At 48.9% G+C, this 19,137-nt stretch overlaps 2 protein-coding genes across 5 annotated transcripts in view; both read left to right on the top strand.

Moving 5' to 3' along the window:
- The window catches only part of LOC138357609 (small ribosomal subunit protein uS12), a 428,441-nt gene that overhangs the window by 131,433 nt on the left and 277,871 nt on the right, over positions 1–19,137 (top strand). The gene's annotated exons all lie outside the window — the stretch shown is intronic.
- Positions 1–19,137, top strand: part of LOC138357606 (thymidylate synthase-like) — a 79,090-nt gene that overhangs the window by 31,092 nt on the left and 28,861 nt on the right. For all 4 annotated transcript variants that reach the window (XM_069314590.1, XM_069314589.1, XM_069314591.1 and 1 more), the window contains exon 6: positions 6,895–7,137. In XM_069314590.1, coding sequence (XP_069170691.1) covers positions 6,895–7,137 — 243 coding nt within the window. The remainder of the gene's footprint in view (positions 1–6,894; positions 7,138–19,137) is intronic.

Below are 19,137 nucleotides of genomic sequence, written 5' to 3'. Positions count from 1 at the left end.
TCATGAGCTAATCCCCTCGTGTAGCGTGTCTCCCTCAGTTTCCTGGAAGTGTGTACGTCACTCAAGCAGGTCTGAACACTCTCAAACAGCTTATCCCCTCCTTTTCTCCGCATGAAACGAATAGCTACTCTAGTGTTAATGTCACGGACTCTATCACACACACTCTGTAAATTTAATTCCATTCTCATTATTTCAATCATTGCATTTCTTTGACATCCAAGAATAATCCTCATAGCCTCGTTCTGTATCAGCTCTATTTTTTGAATTCTGCCTTGGCCTGTGTAAGACAAAACGGGTGCTGCGTAGTCTATCAGGGACCGAACAGTGCTTATGTATAACATCCGTAAGATAGGTACCCCAACACCTTTACCAGAAAAAGCTAGTGCTTTTAGAGGATGCAGACGGGTTTTACATAAGGTGCTGATATGATTTATTTCAGCATTCTTACTCTCACATGTGTATCCAACATACATGCCCAGATACTTGTACTTCTAAACACGGCTCAGTTCCACACCATTTAGAGTAAGTGTTATATTTCTTCGTTTCCTATACTCATATTTGGTTTTATCTGCATTTATAACTAAGCCTAACTTGTGACAGGTTGTACCAAGTATGTTAAGAGCAGTTTGAATTTTGTTCCCGGAAGTGCCTTGTATAAGAATGTCATCAGCATATATGATCGTCGTGACCCCTGGAGGATACATTTCTGATGCTAATCTGTTCATTAATACATTGAATAAGGTGGGACTTAATACTCCCCCTTGTGGGGTACCTAACTGAAACCTCCGTTCCTCAGACATGCATCCCTGATAATACACCTGACCTTTTCTGCCTTGTAGATAATCCCTTATCCAGTGTAACAATCTCCCTGTTATTCCCAGATTGGCTAATTCGTATAAGATTACTTCCCCATTGGCTTTATCAAATGCTCCTTGTAGATCAACAAAAACTCTACAATTGTCATCCATATTAGACAAACACTTTAAGAGACAATCCGCAGTACTTTTGCCTTTGATAAAACCAAAGAGATTACTGGACATGTTATCACCTACAAGGTAGAGTAGCCTATTTAACAAAATCCTTTCCATCATTTTACAAAAGCAGGATATTAAGGAGACAGGTCTGTAGCCACCGTTTGACTTAGGGATAGGAATGATGACTGCCTCTTTCCATTTTCTTGGTAACTTTCCCTCTCTATAACTCATATTAAACAAATCAAGTAAGGGACTAGGTTTCATACCGGCTAAATAATTAAGAATGTCATACGTTACTCCATCTTTCCCAGGAGCAGTAGAGCTGCCACTTTTTATAGCATCCAGTAGCTCATCGTGAGTTATCTCAGTGCACGCTATAGATCTTGTATTTAAGGCACATAAAGTTACTCCATTTCTAATATTTTCCCATGACTCAATGGTGATTCTCGTGTCTGCAGGTAAGGACTCCATACCAGCAGCACTTGCCCATTTATCTACTAACTCATTAGCAACCTTCCCTGGATCTGAGTGAGCAATGAATTTGGTCTTACAACCCCTGACTTTATTTACTGCTCTCCATATGTCTTTAAGGTTCTTAGTATTACCAATGGACTGAGCAAAGTCTTGCCAGTATCTGTCCCGCGCCTCCTTCCTCACCTGACTGCATTCCCTAGCCACTTCCAACATTGTATTTTTCTCTTCATCCCTCATTCCATTTTTTATCCATTCTTTATGTGCACTCCGTAGCATTCTCTCCCATCCCTTGACTTGCTGATCATTGGAATATTTAAATTTCTTAGGTCCATGCGTCTTGCTTCCCCTGCCCTCGTTATTTTCCCTCTGTACTAATTTCTCTATGTTCTCGACCATATCCTCGTAAAAACTATCAACGCAGAGCGGCGTGTATTGTTGATACCAATCTCCCATATTTTGAATAAAATAATTTTTCATATCTTTATTAATATTTAGCCTTTTCCTTTGAAAGTGGACTTGTTTTTTCCCCAGTGGTAATTCAACGTTCAAGTCAAAGTGGTCACCAAGTAGTTCCCGAACAACCCGAGCTTCCCCCATAATCCCCTGAGAGTTTAAAATGCAGGCATAGTCAAGCCGTCCTCCCCTGATGTGAGTTGGTTCATTGTTTCCCAATAGACAGGTATCTGGATGATCTTGTAGAAACTGTAACCACTTGACCCCATTAGTACTAATGCTACCCACTGTCCCAAGGCTTGTGTGCCGAGCATTAAGGTCCCCAATGACCAGTGAAGGATCAGTATAAATGCAGTCAGGTAGATAGTTGGCGTCGAAGCAGTTCCTGGATACATACAAATTAACTACAATAAATTCCCCTTCCCTTAATGATAATTTAACACAGACACTCTCTATACCTTGCGTTTTTGATGGCGGTTCTACTAACTCTGCTGGTATGGAGTTCTTTACATAAATTGACGTGCCTCTGATGTTATTTGCGGCAAAGAGGTGAAACCCTTTATAACCATTTAATTTCAATAAGCCTTCATTCCTATCCCCTGTCTCCTGGAGAGCTACAACATCAATATCATTTCCCATCACATAACAATGAACATCTGTAACCCTGTTTCTTAAACCATTAACATTCCATGACAACACTTTCAGTCTAGGGTGATCCATTATTAATCAATTCACTGCCTAAGTCATTCCCTATAAATTCACTAAATGATAGCCATACCTGGCATAACATCTCCCACCTCCTCCCAAGTTCACCAGTAAAAGCGACATTGCGATTCTCAAGAGATTTTTTCAGCCCTGAGAAGTCCATTATTGGCCCAAATGATTCCTTCATTTTATGTGTAATTATAGGGTTCTTCCTTTCACTACGACTACCATCATTCACACACACTTCACTTTCTTTCATTTCAGCACTCAATATTTCATTATTGCCCTCAACCACTATATCCTGATTTTCTTTCACAGTTTTGTGAATTTCCTTGACCTCCTGAACGTTTAATTTCGCCTCGATGGACTCGATTCTCTGCCCAAGATTTTGGAGGAACTCACCAACTTTTCTTAGTTCAGCCCACACCTCCTTGGCCATATTATTATGACCCTCTTTCTGAGCCACAGTAGCCACTTCACTCACCGTTACACTGTCACTGCCGGAGTCCTGAGTGGTGGCGTGGCTGCTTGTTGCTTGAGCCTGACGAAGTAAAGGAGACTCCTTTACCCACGCATTCGTCCGGTTCACTGGTGCTGTTTGGGGCAGACTGTTTTGCTGTGCTCCCGGTGTCTGGGTAAGAGCTCTTGCCTGCTCTGTAACATTCACCGGCCAGATAACACCCATACTCGGCCTCTTGCTACACACAGCCGAGCTGGCATTGTGAACGCCTCCTTTCTCACCCAGATTAAGTCTGTTTCTACACACATTAGAGAGGTGAGACTTTCCGCAGAAACGACATCGTGGATCATTTTGACAGCTCCAGGATTTATGCCCCCATCTGCAGCATTTCAGGCATATTATGGGCTCTTCCACATACTTTGCTACATGCCTGTAGCCAGCCCCGGTGATGAACACTTTCTCGGGAACTTCACCTCTCACTAAAGCCACCACCTGACTCCTAGCTTCACCTTTAATAAGGTGACGCTTGGCCCACACAAATCGTTGGTCGTCGAGGATGAATTCGGGGTCCAGAATCTGAGGGTATTTATAGATAATTACCTTCGTCAGCTTCTCGTTCCCCTCCGGTATTTCCATAACAATTCCATCATATCCTTGCTGGGTAAGATACTCCACTGCCTCCATAGAACCTACCGTTAAGTAAGGTCTGTTTACACCTTCCTTCAGCAGGGGCTCGAACTTGCGGTGTTCTCTTCCAAGTGTGACTGTCCACAGCAGCTTCTGATGATAGGCCAGCGTGCATGAGGCAGGGAAGAGAAGCCTCCATCTCCGCTGACCCTCACCTTCCTGACATCGTTCCGTCCGTTTGTCGACATCAGTCTCGGCGTCGTTCTTCATTCTCTTGTCGTTTCCGTTAAGTGTACCATTACTGTCAACACTACGCCTTGCATCCTGTCTTAACCGTTTCTTCTGTTGCCTTGTTAGAACGTCTTGATACTCACCCTCCTCGACTGACTGGCTGTTTTCTGAGTCCATGTTAATATTGCCGTGGGAAGTAGCCAGTTCTTCTGGTGACTGAGTCTCCATCGGTGGTGGGGAGGCCTGTGGTTGTGCTGGCCTCCACCCCTCACACACACACACACACACACACACACACACACTAAATATATGAATCAGCAAAATTATAAATTAAATATGCAATCTGGTATGCACATGACTTGAAACTGGAGTTATGTAAATTAATTGGATCAGGTAAAGCATAGTAAATTTTATCATAAAATTGAGAAATGTAAATTTCATGAAAATAATTAAACAAGTATACAACACACAAGTATACAACACCCCTCACACACACAAAATATATGAATCAGCAAAATTATAAATTAAATATGCAATCTGGTATGCACATGACTTGAAACTGGAGTTATGTAAATTAATTGGATCAGGTAAAGCATAGTAAATTTTTTTCCTGAAACTGAGAGATGTAAATTTCATGAAAATAATTTCACAAGTATACAACACTCAACATGTAGTACAATATGATACTTAATAATGGATAATATGTAGAAAATTTACACAAAAGAATTAACATGTAATGCAGAACATGTAGCAATAAGGCATCAAGAATTTAAAACAAATTAACTTTCTGTAAATGTGTAAATAATAATAATAATAATAATAATCACTGTGGAAAGAATACAAGAATATTCTGCAATGTTATAGCAACTGCTGTAATTAGCTTATAATAAAGTTATAGAGTACAGTACTATAAACACATACTGTAACATTTAATATAAAATGCTAAAGGAAACTTCAGATTAAGGTCTGGGGAAAACATAAAATTTGTCTATAATGCACTTCAACTGCTGAAAAAAAAAACAATATTATTTATACTTAATACACTGCACCAGAATGTACTTGGAATCACTTAACATAACATTACTAATGAACAATGGAACTTGTAGCTCCAAACACCACAAAAAAGGAATTGAGTGAGGAATGGGCAGCTAATTCCTCTTATCAAGTCACTGGAGGAAAGAATATTTGATATACAGGGTTATTTCCTTATTAAATCGCAATTATTGTATAGCACAGTGTGTACTTATATATTACCTGTGTATATAGTGTAATAACCAACAAAGTATTTGTTCACTGCTTGATGAACATAATAATTGAATCAACAATATGCACACCATATTTTTGAGTACATCGATGATTCACTCATTTTATTATATAAATATATCACACTACACACTATTGAATAATATTACAGCAAAAAAACTATAAAAAATCAATCAGAGACATTGAAATAATTAGGTAATTATCTCTTTGTGGCAACTCTGGCCTGACAGCTGGCGAGCAACAGACCTCTGGGACGCACGCTGAGTCAGCGCCTGTTTTTTGCCAGACTTTCCCACCCTATAGCGGGCAATATATGCCACTTAGGATTTTTTTTATTATTTTTCCCATGATCAGAAAACACAAATTAACAAGTTTAGAAGAAAAAAATAATTTTTTTTTTGTTTTTTTTAGTATGCGCCTGTGGGTGACAAATGCTAAATAGCACAGAGCCACACAAGGGTTAAACATAATACAGCAGTACAAAACACAATCAAATCTGCCCATAGTAGGAAAGCAGCATGTAAAGGATTTGGGAATAATGATGTCTGACAACTTAACATTTAGGGAGCATAACCAAACAAGTATGGTGTCTGCCTGAAAAATGATCGGATGGATTAAGAGAACTTTCAAATTCAGGGATCCCATCACAATGGTTGTACTATACAAATCACTTGTACTGTCCTGTCTTGAATACTCCTCATTACTCACTTCCCCCTTCAAAGCAGGAGAGATAGCTGAAATAGAGGGAGTACAGAGAACATATACGCATACGTACAAGCAATAAAGCATCTAAATTATTGGGATCGTCTCAAAGCTCTCCAAATGTACTCACTAGAAAGGAGACGGGAGAGATATCAAATAATATACACGTGGAAGATACTGGAGGGCCAGGGTTCCAAATCTACATAACAGCCTGTTGGACCAAGCTGTCACAAGTCAAGCCTGGCTTCGGGCCGGGCTTGGGGAGTAAAAGAACTCCCAGAACCCCATCAACCAGACAAATGTGGCTCCCCACAGAAAACCAGCGTTGAGTGTAATGAAACGCCATTTTCTGGGTGAGCCCTGGAGCCTCCCTGACCCCCTCCCTCCCTCCGATAGGCAGTTTTCATCATTCTCCGAACTGAGGATCGTGCGGCCAGCTCGCATGAGTGGGGTCCCCCCCTCCCCCCTGTCGGATGTGGGTGAGGAGCTAACAAGTGGGTGCACTAGTTGGTTGATGTGTTGCTTGTTTCATTGTTTTATATTGGGAGGAGTTCTTTGGCTCTGTTCAGATGTAGGTTGCAATTTTAACCAGTTAGAGGTTTGTAATGGTTCGCCTACCTTTCTGGTGGTATACCCAGTTGATGATAGATCTGACAAACTAAATATAGAGCGCTGATATGGCCATTGCTTCCCTCGTCTCTCTGAGGGGGCCAGGTTCTGGCTCGTAGTCCCCGGAAGGCACTCGAACTCCAAGAACTGATGGCACCAAGGTAATATGGCATATGTCAGTTTGATAGCTTCAGGGAGCCGACGGGGCTCACCCAGGAAATGGCATTTCATTACATTCAACACTTTTTTTTTTGTCCGTGTTTCAGTATTTATTTATTTTGCAAGTTTTTGCTTATTAGATTTTTTAATCATTCATATTATGTTAAACTTTTCCCATAATCCATAATTGTAATTTCTTCAAAGTTTCTGTAGAAGACTTGAAACTTTACCTTACAGGTAATTGAGACCATTGAGAAGAACCCCGAAGACCGTCGCATCATCATGTGTGCCTGGAACCCCACAGATGTACCCAAGATGGCTCTACCGCCTTGTCACTGCCTCTGTCAGTTCTACGTGGCCAATGGAGAACTGTCGTGCCAGCTATACCAGCGTAGTGCAGATATGGGCCTCGGAGTGCCTTTCAATATTGCTAGCTATGCACTCTTGACTTGCATGATTGCTCATGTTACAGATTTGAAGGTGAGAGACCTTGCTTTTTTAATTTTCTGGGCATTAGTGTTTTCTTCATTTGTCTGCGCAAAAATCATCTTGAAGCACCATTTGTACTCTTATTGTTACTAATATATCATTTGCTAAAGAATTCTGCACAGTCTTGTATTAAATATTAATAATGTATGTGAGTGTACATGATAAACACGTGCATTATAATATAACCTCTGCTGTGTTACCTCTTCAATTTTTTGTACAATGAACAAATCCATAAGGACCATGATAAGGGTTTGAACCTGCGTCCGGGATGATCCCAGACATGCCTTAGTCGACCGTGCCACGACATGGTTAAAAGGATTGCAACCTGGCGTGCTGTTGCCCTCACAAGGCCAGTAGCTTCTCCGAAGCACAGACCGGGGTTTTACACAATTTCCCCTCATGCACCTGGGCTCTATCAACCAAATATTCTACCTCTTCGCCCTTACCTTCAATACACACAGAAATCACAATAGAGTGATGCATCAAATGAAGAAATCCACAAGGGCCGTGATGAGGGTTCGAACCTACGTCCGGGATGATCCCAGATGCGCCTTAGTTGACTGTGCCACGACATGGGTTAAAAGAACTACAACCATGGAGCCTTGCCTTGTGAGCAAAGCCTTGAGGGTACTGGTTCCCCTGAGGGTGTCCACTGGTTCCCCTGAGGGTGTCCACTGGTTCCCCTGAGGGTGTCCACTGGTTCCCCTGAGGGTGTCCACTGGTTCCCCTGAGGGTGTCCACTGGTTCCCCTGAGGGTGTCCACTGGTTCCCCTGAGGGTGTCCACTGGTTCCCCTGAGGGTGTCCACTGGTTCCCCTGAGGGTGTCCACTGGTTCCCCTGAGGGTGTCCACTGGTTCCCCTGAGGGTGTCCACTGGTTCCCCTGAGGGTGTCCACTGGTTCCCCTGAGGGTGTCCACTGGTTCCCCTGAGGGTGTCCACTGGTTCCCCTGAGGGTGTCCACTGGTTCCCCTGAGGGTGTCCACTGGTTCCCCTGAGGGTGTCCACTGGTTCCCCTGAGGGTGTCCACTGGTTCCCCTGAGGGTGTCCACTGGTTCCCCTGAGGGTGTCCACTGGTTCCCCTGAGGGTGTCCACTGGTTCCCCTGAGGGTGTCCACTGGTTCCCCTGAGGGTGTCCACTGGTTCCCCTGAGGGTGTCCACTGGTTCCCCTGAGGGTGTCCACTGGTTCCCCTTGTGGGGAAATCTGGCTCTAGTTTAATACTAATAATATGCATAATTCTATAAATGCAAAACAATGATTAAATCTAAGATAGCTCGAAGGACCAGAATGCATTATTAACACTTTCGCGCTCCCTGGGAATAGGCTGACCGTAAGCCCTAAGTGGGCCGTTCGTGTCGGCCTACTGCGCGTCAGCACTAAAATGTTTATAATCTTTTCGGGGTGGGGAGCTTAATTTTGGCGGTATGTATTTAAATTTGGTATCATTGTGTTCGCGAGAGAATGCTCTAGAGGAATATATATATAAAATGTCACCAAAGACAACATGAGAACCACACCGAATAACAAACTGTGGCGTTCGTTAGCGGTGAGCGTAAAACCGGGCATCAATGTTTACGATGTTTTTATGTTTGCGAACCCCAGAATTGTTATTCGTGGTTTATTTTGGTATCATTGTGACCGCAATAAAATTCCCTACACGGACATATAAATATACACAATAAATAATGGTGTCGCCTCACCCACAGGAATGTGGGAAGTTGGCTTAGGGTTACCCGCTCCAGCGCGCCCAGCTGCACATGCTCTCAACCACAACTGAAAAGTTTATACTCTCCTCATGTCTGTGACCCTCATTTTCGATGTACGTGTTTTTTTTTGGTATCACTGTGTAGCTAATGAAATGTTCTATAAGAACATATGTATAACATTTCACCAAAGCTAACGTTACGCGACCAGCAACCAAAGAACTGCGTGCTTTGTTTCGCGCTCATGCTAAACTCCGCTAAACTCTCCCTATATGTTGCTACTCTGATTGTGTTTATCAAGTCAAAACTTGTTGCATTTGGTTTTGTTTGGTATCACGGTGATCGCAATAAAATTGCCTACACAGACATATGCATAAAAGTGGGTTACACGTGCGCGCCTCACCCCCAAACACCCCCAAACACGTCGATGCCTCACCCGCCCAAACACCTGTTTCCACACCCGCTACACCCAATACACCCGACAAACAAAAATATTGTTCCAATGGAAGTTTTTGTGCTACATTGTTCATTTTGGTGTCAAAATACTCGCAATAAGATGCACTATGTAGACATACCAATCTGAGCACCAAGAACCGGAATATATATAGAGCTACCCACAGCAAAGTATGAAGAAGTAATAACCTCAAAATGTGTAATATAAATTGTGTGTACTTACCCACGATGTGATGAAGGAAGGTCAACAAGTTGAGCATTTGATTATCCACTCCACCAGCTTCAGGAAAATGTCCCTGAAGTTGCTCAACAGATGTTACGTTAGGTGGAGTGGAAGCTTGCAGAGGAGTTATTTCTTTGCTTTCCAAAATATCCTCTTGCGGTGATATTTTGAGTAGCATGGTGTGGCACATAGAGCAACTCCACATGTCCTGCACTGATACATAGTCTTTTCTAATTCCCGACTTGATACAAACTCGGCACCGTTTCCGTTTAGCAATTTTCACTAATGCATGAGTCAACTTCCTGTTTAGCCTGTCCTCTGAATCAACAATGCGTGGGTTTTTCACAGGTGGAGGAGTAGCTTCAGCTTGAGGTGCAGGCGTTTCAGTTTCAGGTTCAGTGTCTGATGAGGATGAGGCATGTGGTTGGCGTGGAAGACGATGAAATAAAGGACGCCTCGCTCCAGATGGGCCAGGTGTTGCCAAATCATGAGAAGGATCCTGGTAATCATCAGCATGTGGGAGAGGGCTTTCAGTAGCAGGCCACTCATCCATGTCCCACCTCAACAGGGCCCATATTGCTACTTCATGAAACTGGAGTAGGGTCAGTTTCTTGGCATCAGTTGTGTACATCTTGTACATCACATAGGCATTGTGTATAGCCATCTGAAGGAAGTAAAATGTGATCTTCTTAGTCCACTTATGCGACTTCCTGGTGAACCTGTAATATTTGACCATTTGGTCGAAGTGATCAACTCCCTTCATGTTGTTGTTGTAGTCGCAAATGGCTGTTGGTTTGTTTACAGTTACAATCTGAACAGATGATGTTCCGTCACGTTTCTTCACTCTCTTCCTTCTCTGTACTTCCTGTGTGTCAGCATTATGGCAGTTTGTGATCACTGACACCACTCTCTTGTCTTTCCAAAGGATAACAAAAGTGTTATCCTTGCGCCTGAAAATAGTCTGATCAACAGCGAATTTACCTTTGGCAAGTTTTTGCAGCTCTTTAGGGGCACCACGCTGCAATCTGAGTGTTCCACAAGTGTACACACCATTTTCCCTTAGCAATTCTGTGAGATGGAGAGAGTTATAATAATTGTCCATATAAAGATGATAACCTTTGTTCAACAAGGGTCGCATAAGGCCCATCACTGTCTCAACTGTTGTCTTGCCCACTCCAGAATAAACCTCGAAATCAATAATATAACCAGTCCCTGCCTCAGCAAGCATGTACAACTTTACCCCATACTTATCAGGCTTATTGGGGTTGTAAACCTTGAAGGATAGACGACCACGCCACGACATTGTACCTTCATCCAAACTGAGTGCTTGATTGGGGACGTAGTAAGAGCCAAATTTGTTGGTCAAATAGGTAATGATGGTGCTGAGTTTTATCATGCGGTTCTTGTTGTTGGGTGGAATTGCAAACTGGTTATAAGTATGAAAAAACTGGGCAATATGTTGGAATCGTTTTGAAGTCATGAACACATTGAAGGTCCTCATATGCCACAACCGGCTTGTTTGCCAGTACATGCGCATTGTTGGGAGTCGTGCAATACCCATCAAGATTGATAAAGCCAAATACCTTGCCATTTCCTTCGCAGATACCTCCTTCCACAACCTCATAGTGCGCCTGGAAGCATTCTGAATAAACTGCCTGGCATACCTGTTAGTTTCCACTGTGATGAACTCAATTAGGGCACGGGTCAGAAATAATTGAACAAATTGCAGGGGGGTAATTGGCACTGGGACAGTTATGCCTGGTGTGGCACTGAAACTGCCTACAATAGGTGGTGTATTGTCAGCTGACCAGGCAGCATCGGGATTAGGCTGTTGAAGACGTCCTGCACGCCTCCTTACAGGTGCCTTGGGGCGGCCCACATCCGCTGCCTCATCCTCAATCCCCTCGCTACTCTCCTCACTCGATGATGAATCAAACTCATCAGACGACGCTGTCCCCTCATTATCACTACTGAAATCACTCTGACGCTCTTCCCCTTCAGCATCTGCCTCCACATCTGACAAACGATCCAACAAATCAGGAATTTTACTAGGGGTAAGCTTCACATTGCTGAACCTTTTGTACAGCTCACTCAACTTATCTTCCGCGGTCATTTCACTATCCTTCTTGGGGGTAGAGGTGCTCTGTCCTTTACCATGATCCATGTTTGCAAGTAATAATGCGTTGTAAAGAGACAGGAACGAATAAACACTGCTACACAGGGCAGAGAGTGGCACAGGTTCTGGACGCGGGAGCACGGTAGTCCGGTCACGAGAGACTTAAACAAAGGACTAGGCCGACTGCATGGCGTGACCCAGAATCCCATGCGGCCTACGGAGGATTGTGGGAAAACAATGGCGCTCATTTCAAAAAAAAAAATTGAAGATCGTATAGAAACTTTTTTTTTTACAAATTTTTATATCAAGTGACGCACCGATGCGTCACTGGAACACATTCAGTAGAAAAATGAGTGACGAGATATTAAGTCTGTGGAACGCGAAAGTGTTAAACGAGAGAACCAGTGACTTATGGATCTTTGATTATATGTAATTATATTCTATTAAGCAATGACTGTAAATTGTATGCATGCTAGAACCAGCTTCCCATGACACGTTTTGGGGGGCTTGTCTATGAGGTTAGTCTATGTGTAACATATATTATGTAATAATAATAATGATGATATGCACACATACATAATGATAAATAAAATGTAATGCAAGAAATACTACTGCATATTAAAATTTAAATCATGTGTCTGATTAATATGCAAAGATTAGAAATGCTTTGACTCTCAATAATTAAAGATACTATCTACAATGAAAACTGATTAAATCTCAGCTGTGACAGAGGGACGTAGCTGGAGTCCAATCTCTACAACAGTCTGGAAACAGCTTGGGATAGTGATCCTCGGAACACGTGAATATATGGCAGTCACACGCTTCCTCAGTGGTGTTGCACCATGCTGCAATAATTAGATTCCATAGTTTCTACTCCAAATTAGTATTCACACACATAAATGCAGTATCTAAATATTTGGAGGGGTGAAAGCAGCACTTACATGGGGGTCATTTTATCGCCTGCAGCGTTACGACATGGCACCTATATTAGTTATTATCTGAGCTCAAATTAACAACCAAACAAGGTAAAAATGCTGAACTGGTGTCCGTGATTCTGGTAAGCTGCGTCCTCAATCTGACATTCGAGGATGTAAGGATGCCTTCTAGATTGTAAGATTTGTAGGGACCGCTTCGGAACACCGTACTGCTAGTTGATCTAATATGGCGAGAGTCCTCTTCCTTCCCGAAAGTCGCGCATGCGCATAGCTCCCAGTAGGGGCCCGAGCGTGAATTATATTTATTCATTAAAGCTAAACAGGGAAGGGTTTATGAATACTCTTTATAACTCGATTAAATACTTTATGTGGTGATGTTTGATTCTCACAGTGCAGGTCAGTTAGCACTTTCGCCCAGGCATGACGCAGCATTGTGTCATCCGTTTACTGTCGGTAATGACGGGCATGTCGCAGCATTGCGTCATCCACTTTAAATAATCGCCAAAAATCAGGTTTTTATCCGATTTTGTTGGGACTGGTTTTAAAATGCGCGCCGATGTCTTCCCATTTTCTTTGTTGCGCCTCGTGGCCTGCAGGCGGCTCGGCACACGCCGTTGGCCCATTGTTTTCGCTCCACTGTTGTGACCGGTGTTGCCTCCCCTCGCATCTCAAACGTGTGAACATTTCGGCTATTTTCCGTGGCTATATTTCTTACTGCGGCTTTAGAAACTATCTACGCTTACTCCACGATGGATAGTGATCATGAACAAGGCCCTTCCAGGAAGAAAATTGCGAAAGAAAGGTGTGAAAAGGGCGGGAATTGGGAGTGCAGCTGGAAAGCGTCTGGGCGCTCACTCGCGGTTAACGCGTGGCTCGTCTTCAACTCGTCGGCGGGTGGAGCGTGACCAGGTTTTTTATTTTATATGCTAATGTTCCTCTAGAGAACTCTATTGCGAACCCATTGATACCAAAATGAAAGACCTAGGACGAAAATTGAGGTGACCAGAGTGAAAAGAGTGAACACATTTTATTGCTTTTGCGCGCTCCTGGGTAACTCGTTCGCACTTTCTCTGTTTGCTGCAGGTAATTAGCCAGGCTTTTGGAGTTTATATGCATTTAGTGCTGTAGAGAATTCTATTGCGAACACAATGATACCAAATTTAATCTCGTAGGATGAAAATTAAGGTGACAAAGTTGAAGAGTATACACTTTTCAGAATTTACGCGCACTCCCGTGAAACCCTGGGACCCAAATCGCACTGTTGAGGGGTGGCGCGCGGGGTACGCCAAAGTGTTAATGCAGACTGTACAAATTAAACGAGAATCCTTTGGAGGTGGAAATGATTTTAAATTATATTATTTACTGGAACAGCGATCAAGCTGGTAAAGGAATTCCAGTAAATTGTTGTATACTAAAAGTAAACATATTACTAAATAATTATCCTTGATAAAGGAAAGTAAATGGTTGGACTTCTGTTAGATCTACAGATATGTGGAAATTTATTCTCCGTGGGTGGCTGACTCAACACTGCACAATTCTAGGAGAAATTACATGATTTCATCCTAATCGCCCACATCCTAATGCAATAAATTCTATGATACTAAACTATGAATTAGTAATGTTAGTTAATTATTACACTTAGTACAGGAAATGCATCCCATTGTACTAAGGATTAGTAAATGAGTATTAAATAATAATGAAGCCTAATACAGGAAATACATCCTATTGTATTTAGGATGAGAATAATTGTTGGAAATTTTCAACACCCCAGAGGGTGTCCACTGGTTCCCCTGAGGGTGCCCACCTGGCTCCCCAGAGGGTGCCCACCTGGCTCCCCAGAGCGTGCCCACCTGGCTCCCCAGAGCGTGCCCACCTGGCTCCCCAGAGGGTGCCCACCTGGCTCCCCAGAGGGTGCCCACCTGGCTCCCCAGAGCGTGCCCACCTGGCTCCCCAGAGCGTGCCCACCTGGCTCCCCAGAGGGTGCCCACCTGGCTCCCCAGAGCGTGCCCACCTGGCTCCCCAGAGCGTGCCCACCTGGCTCCCCAGAGGGTGCCCACCTGGCTCCCCAGAGGGTGCCCACCTGGCTCCCCAGAGGGTGCCCACCTGGCTCCCCAGAGCGTGCCCACCTGGCTCCCCAGAGGGTGCCCACCTGGCTCCCCAGAGGGTGCCCACCTGGCTCCCCAGAGCGTGCCCACCTGGCTCCCCAGAGGGTGCCCACCTGGCTCCCCAGAGCGTGCCCACCTGGCTCCCCAGAGCGTGCCCACCTGGCTCCCCAGAGCGTGCCCACCTGGCTCCCCAGAGCGTGCCCACCTGGCCCCCCAGAGCGTGCCCACCTGGCTCCCCAGAGCGTGCCCACCTGGCTCCCCAGAGGGTGCCCACCTGGCCCCCCAGAGCGTGCCCACCTGGCTCCCCAGAGCGTGCCCACCTGGCCCCCCAGAGCGTGCCCACCTGGCTCCCCAGAGGGTGCCCACCTGGCTCCCCAGAGCGTGCTCACCTGGCTCCCCAGAGCGTGCCCACCTGGCTCCCCAGAGCGTGCCCACCTGGCTCCCCAGAGCGTGCCCACCTGGCCCCCCAGAGCGTGCCCACCTGGCTCCCCAGAGGGTGCCCACCTGGCTCCCCAGAGCGTGCCCACCTGGCCCCCTAGAGCGTGCCCACCTGGCCCCCCAGAGCGTGCCCACCTGGCCCCCCAGAGCGTGCCCACCTGGCCCCCCTAAGCGTGTCCACCTGGCCCCCCTAAGCGTGTCCACCTGGAACACCCCTAAGCGTGTCCACCTGGCCCCCTAAGCGTGTCCACCTGGCCCCCTAAGCGTGTCCACCTGGCCCCCCAGAGCGTGCCCACCTGGCTCCCCTGAGGGTGCCCACCTGGCCCCCCTAAGCGTGTCCACCTGGCCCCCCTAAGCGTGTCCACCTGGCCCCCCTAAGCGTGTCCACCTGGCCCCCCTAAGCGTGTCCACCTGGCCCCCCTAAGCGTGTCCACCTGGCCCCCCTAAGCGTGTCCACCTGGCCCCCCTAAGCGTGTCCACCTGGCCCCCCTAAGCGTGTCCACCTGGCCCCCCTAAGCGTGTCCACCTGGCCCCCCTAAGCGTGTCCACCTGGCCCCCCTAAGCGTGTCCACCTGGCCCCCCAGAGCGTGCCCACCTGGCTCCCCTGAGGGTGCCCATCTGGCCCCCCTAAGCGTGTCCACCTGGCCCCCCTAAGCGTGTCCACCTGGTGCCCCTAAGCGTGTCCACCTGGCCCCCCAGAGCGTGCCCACCTGGCCCCCCTAAGCGTGTCCACCTGGCGCCCCTAAGCGTGTCCACCTGGCGCCCCTAAGCGTGTCCACCTGGCTTCCCAGAGGGTGCCCACCTGGCTCCCCAGAGGGTGCCCACCTGGCTCCCCAGAGGGTGCCCACCTGGCCCCCCAGAGCGTGCCCACCTGGCCCCCCAGAGCGTGCCCACCTGGCCCCCCAGAGCGTGCCCACCTGGCCCCCCAGAGCGTGCCCACCTGGCCCCCCAGAGGGTGCCCACCTGGCTCCCCAGAGCGTGCCCACCTGGCTCCCCAGAGGGTGCCCACCTGGCTCCCCAGAGCGTGCCCACCTGGCTCCCCAGAGGGTGCCCACCTGGCTCCCCAGAGCGTGCCCACCTGGCTCCCCAGAGCGTGCCCACCTGGCTCCCCAGAGCGTGCCCACCTGGCTCCCCAGAGCGTGCCCACCTGGCTCCCCAGAGCGTGCCCACCTGGCTCCCCAGAGCGTGCCCACCTGGCTCCCCAGAGCGTGCCCACCTGGCTCCCCAGAGCGTGCCCACCTGGCTCCCCAGAGAGTGCCCACCTGGCTCCCCTGAGGGTGCCCATCTGGCCCCCCTAAGCGTGTCCACCTGGCCCCCCTAAGCGTGTCCACCTGGTGCCCCTAAGCGTGTCCACCTGGCCCCCCAGAGCGTGCCCACCTGGCCCCCCTAAGCGTGTCCACCTGGCGCCCCTAAGCGTGTCCACCTGGCGCCCCTAAGCGTGTCCACCTGGCTCCCCAGAGGGTGCCCACCTGGCCCCCCAGAGCGTGCCCACCTGGCCCCCCAGAGCATGCCCACCTGGCCCCCCAGAGCGTGCCCACCTGGCCCCCCAGAGCGTGCCCACCTGGCCCCCCAGAGCGTGCCCACCTGGCCCCCCAGAGCGTGCCCACCTGGCCCCCCAGAGCGTGCCCACCTGGCCCCCCAGAGCGTGCCCACCTGGCCCCCCAGAGCGTGCCCACCTGGCCCCCCAGAGGGTGCCCACCTGGCTCCCCAGAGCGTGCCCACCTGGCTCCCCAGAGGGTGCCCACCTGGCTCCCCAGAGCGTGCCCACCTGGCTCCCCAGAGGGTGCCCACCTGGCTCCCCAGAGGGTGCCCACCTGGCTCTCCAGAGGGTGCCCACCTGGCTCTCCAGAGGGTGCCCACCTGGCTCCCCAGAGGGTGCCCACCCGGGTCCCCAGAGGGTGCCCACCTGGCTCCCCAGAGCGTGCCCACCTGGCTCCCCAGAGCGTGCCCACCTGGCTCCCCAGAGGGTGCCCACCTGGCTCCCCAGAGCGTGCCCACCTGGCTCCCCAGAGGGTGCCCACCTGGCTCCCCAGAGCGTGCCCACCTGGCTCCCCAGAGCGTGCCCACCTGGCTCCCCAGAGCGTGCCCACCTGGCTCCCCAGAGCGTGCCCACCTGGCTCCCCAGAGCGTGCCCACCTGGCTCCCCAGAGCGTGCCCACCTGGCTCCCCAGAGCGTGCCCACCTGGCTCCCCAGAGCGTGCCCACCTGGCTCCCCAGAGCGTGCCCACCTGGCTCCCCAGAGCGTGCCCACCTGGCTCCCCAGAGCGTGCCCACCTGGCTCCCCAGAGCGTGCCCACCTGGCTCCCCAGAGCGTGCCCACCTGGCTCCCCAGAGCGTGCCCACCTGGCTCCCCAGAGCGTGCCCACCTGGCTCCCCAGAGCGTGCCCACCTGGCTCCCCAGAGCGTGCCCACCTGGCTCCCGAGAGGGTGCCCACCTGGCTCCCCAGAGGGTGCCCACCTGGCTCTCCAGAGGGTGCCCACCTGGCTCCCCAGAGGGTGCCCACCTGGCTCCCCAGAGGGTGCCCACCTGGCTCCCCAGAGGGTGCCCACCTGGCTCCCCAGAGGGCGCCCACCTGGCTCCCCAGAGGGTGCCCACCTGGCTCCCCAGAGGGTGCCCACCTGGCTCCCCAGAGGGTGCCCACCTGGCTCCCCAGAGGGTGCCCACCTGGCTCCCCAGAGGGTGCCCACCTGGCTCCCCAGAGGGTGCCCACCTGGCTCCCCAGAGGGTGCCCACCTGGCTCCCCAGAGGGTGCCCACCTGGCTCCCCAGAGGGTGCCCACCTGGCTCCCCAGAGGGTGCCCACCTGGCTCCCCAGAGGGTGCCCACCTGGCTCCCCAGAGGGTGCCCACCTGGCTCCCCAGAGGGTGCCCACCTGGCTCCCCAGAGGGTGCCCACCTGGCTCCCCAGAGGGTGCCCACCTGGCTCCCCAGAGGGTGCCCACCTGGCTCCCCAGAGGGTGCCCACCTGGCTCCCCAGAGGGTGCCCACCTGGCTCCCCAGAGGGTGCCCACCTGGCTCCCCAGAGGGTGCCAACCTGGCTCCCCAGAGGGTGCCCACCTGGCTCCCCAGAGGGTGCCCACCTGGCTCCCCAGAGGGTGCCCACCTGGCTCCCCAGAGGGTGCCCACCTGGCTCCCCAGAGCGTGCCCACCTGGCTCCCCAGAGCGTGCCCACCTGGCTCCCCAGAGCGTGCCCACCTGGCTCCCCAGATCGTGCCCACCTGGCTCTCCAGAGGGTGCCCACTGGCTCCCCTAAGCCTGCCCAACTGGCTCCCCCTAAGCTTGCCCAACTGGTTCCCGCTGAGCCTGCCCAACTGGCTCCCGCTGAGCCTGCCCACCTGGCTTCCCCTGAGCATGCCCACTATACTGCCCTCCTTTGTGCAAGAGTGACCCTATTCTGTTGGAAATCAAATTTGCATTATAATCTAGAAGTGAACAGGGAATGAAACCATTGAAAAACTTGATTGCAGGAATGGAGACTGTGGAACTGAGCAAGTTTTATAATGAATTGGATTGAAAAAGATTCGTTGCTATGCTAGAAAGAAAGGGAGATGTATGCCACATTTTGTGAGATACATGATGAAGGCACAACAAAATTTATACCAAAACAGAGATGCAAAACTAGAAACAAGATTTGTTCTCTGGCTCTCACAATTTCTGTTGAACTAAAGACTAAAAAATGTAATTGATACAGGAAGAGGCAAACCCTCAAACATGTCGGCAACATTAACAAGGGAGAAACAACTATGTCAGTGAGAAGAGAGGCAGAATTTTTTTTTTGAACAAGGGGTAGTGGACAAATGTAAAACAGAACCAGACCTTTTCTATTAATTCATAAATAGCAAGCTGCATGTAAAGGATAAAATCCAGAGATTGGAAATGGAAAAAGAGATTTACTGAGAATAAGGAAATGTGGGAAACATTAAATAACAGTTCCAAAGAGTACGTGTGCAAAATTAAGTTTTCAGAGAAGCAGACAATGCCAATTTCAGTGAACACCATAGTGTGTGTCTTCTAATAATT

The sequence above is a fragment of the Procambarus clarkii genome, chromosome 79 (assembly GCF_040958095.1).
Source record: "Procambarus clarkii isolate CNS0578487 chromosome 79, FALCON_Pclarkii_2.0, whole genome shotgun sequence".
NCBI lineage: Eukaryota > Metazoa > Arthropoda > Malacostraca > Decapoda > Cambaridae > Procambarus > Procambarus clarkii.
This window is presented reverse-complemented; position numbering and strand designations above follow the sequence as displayed.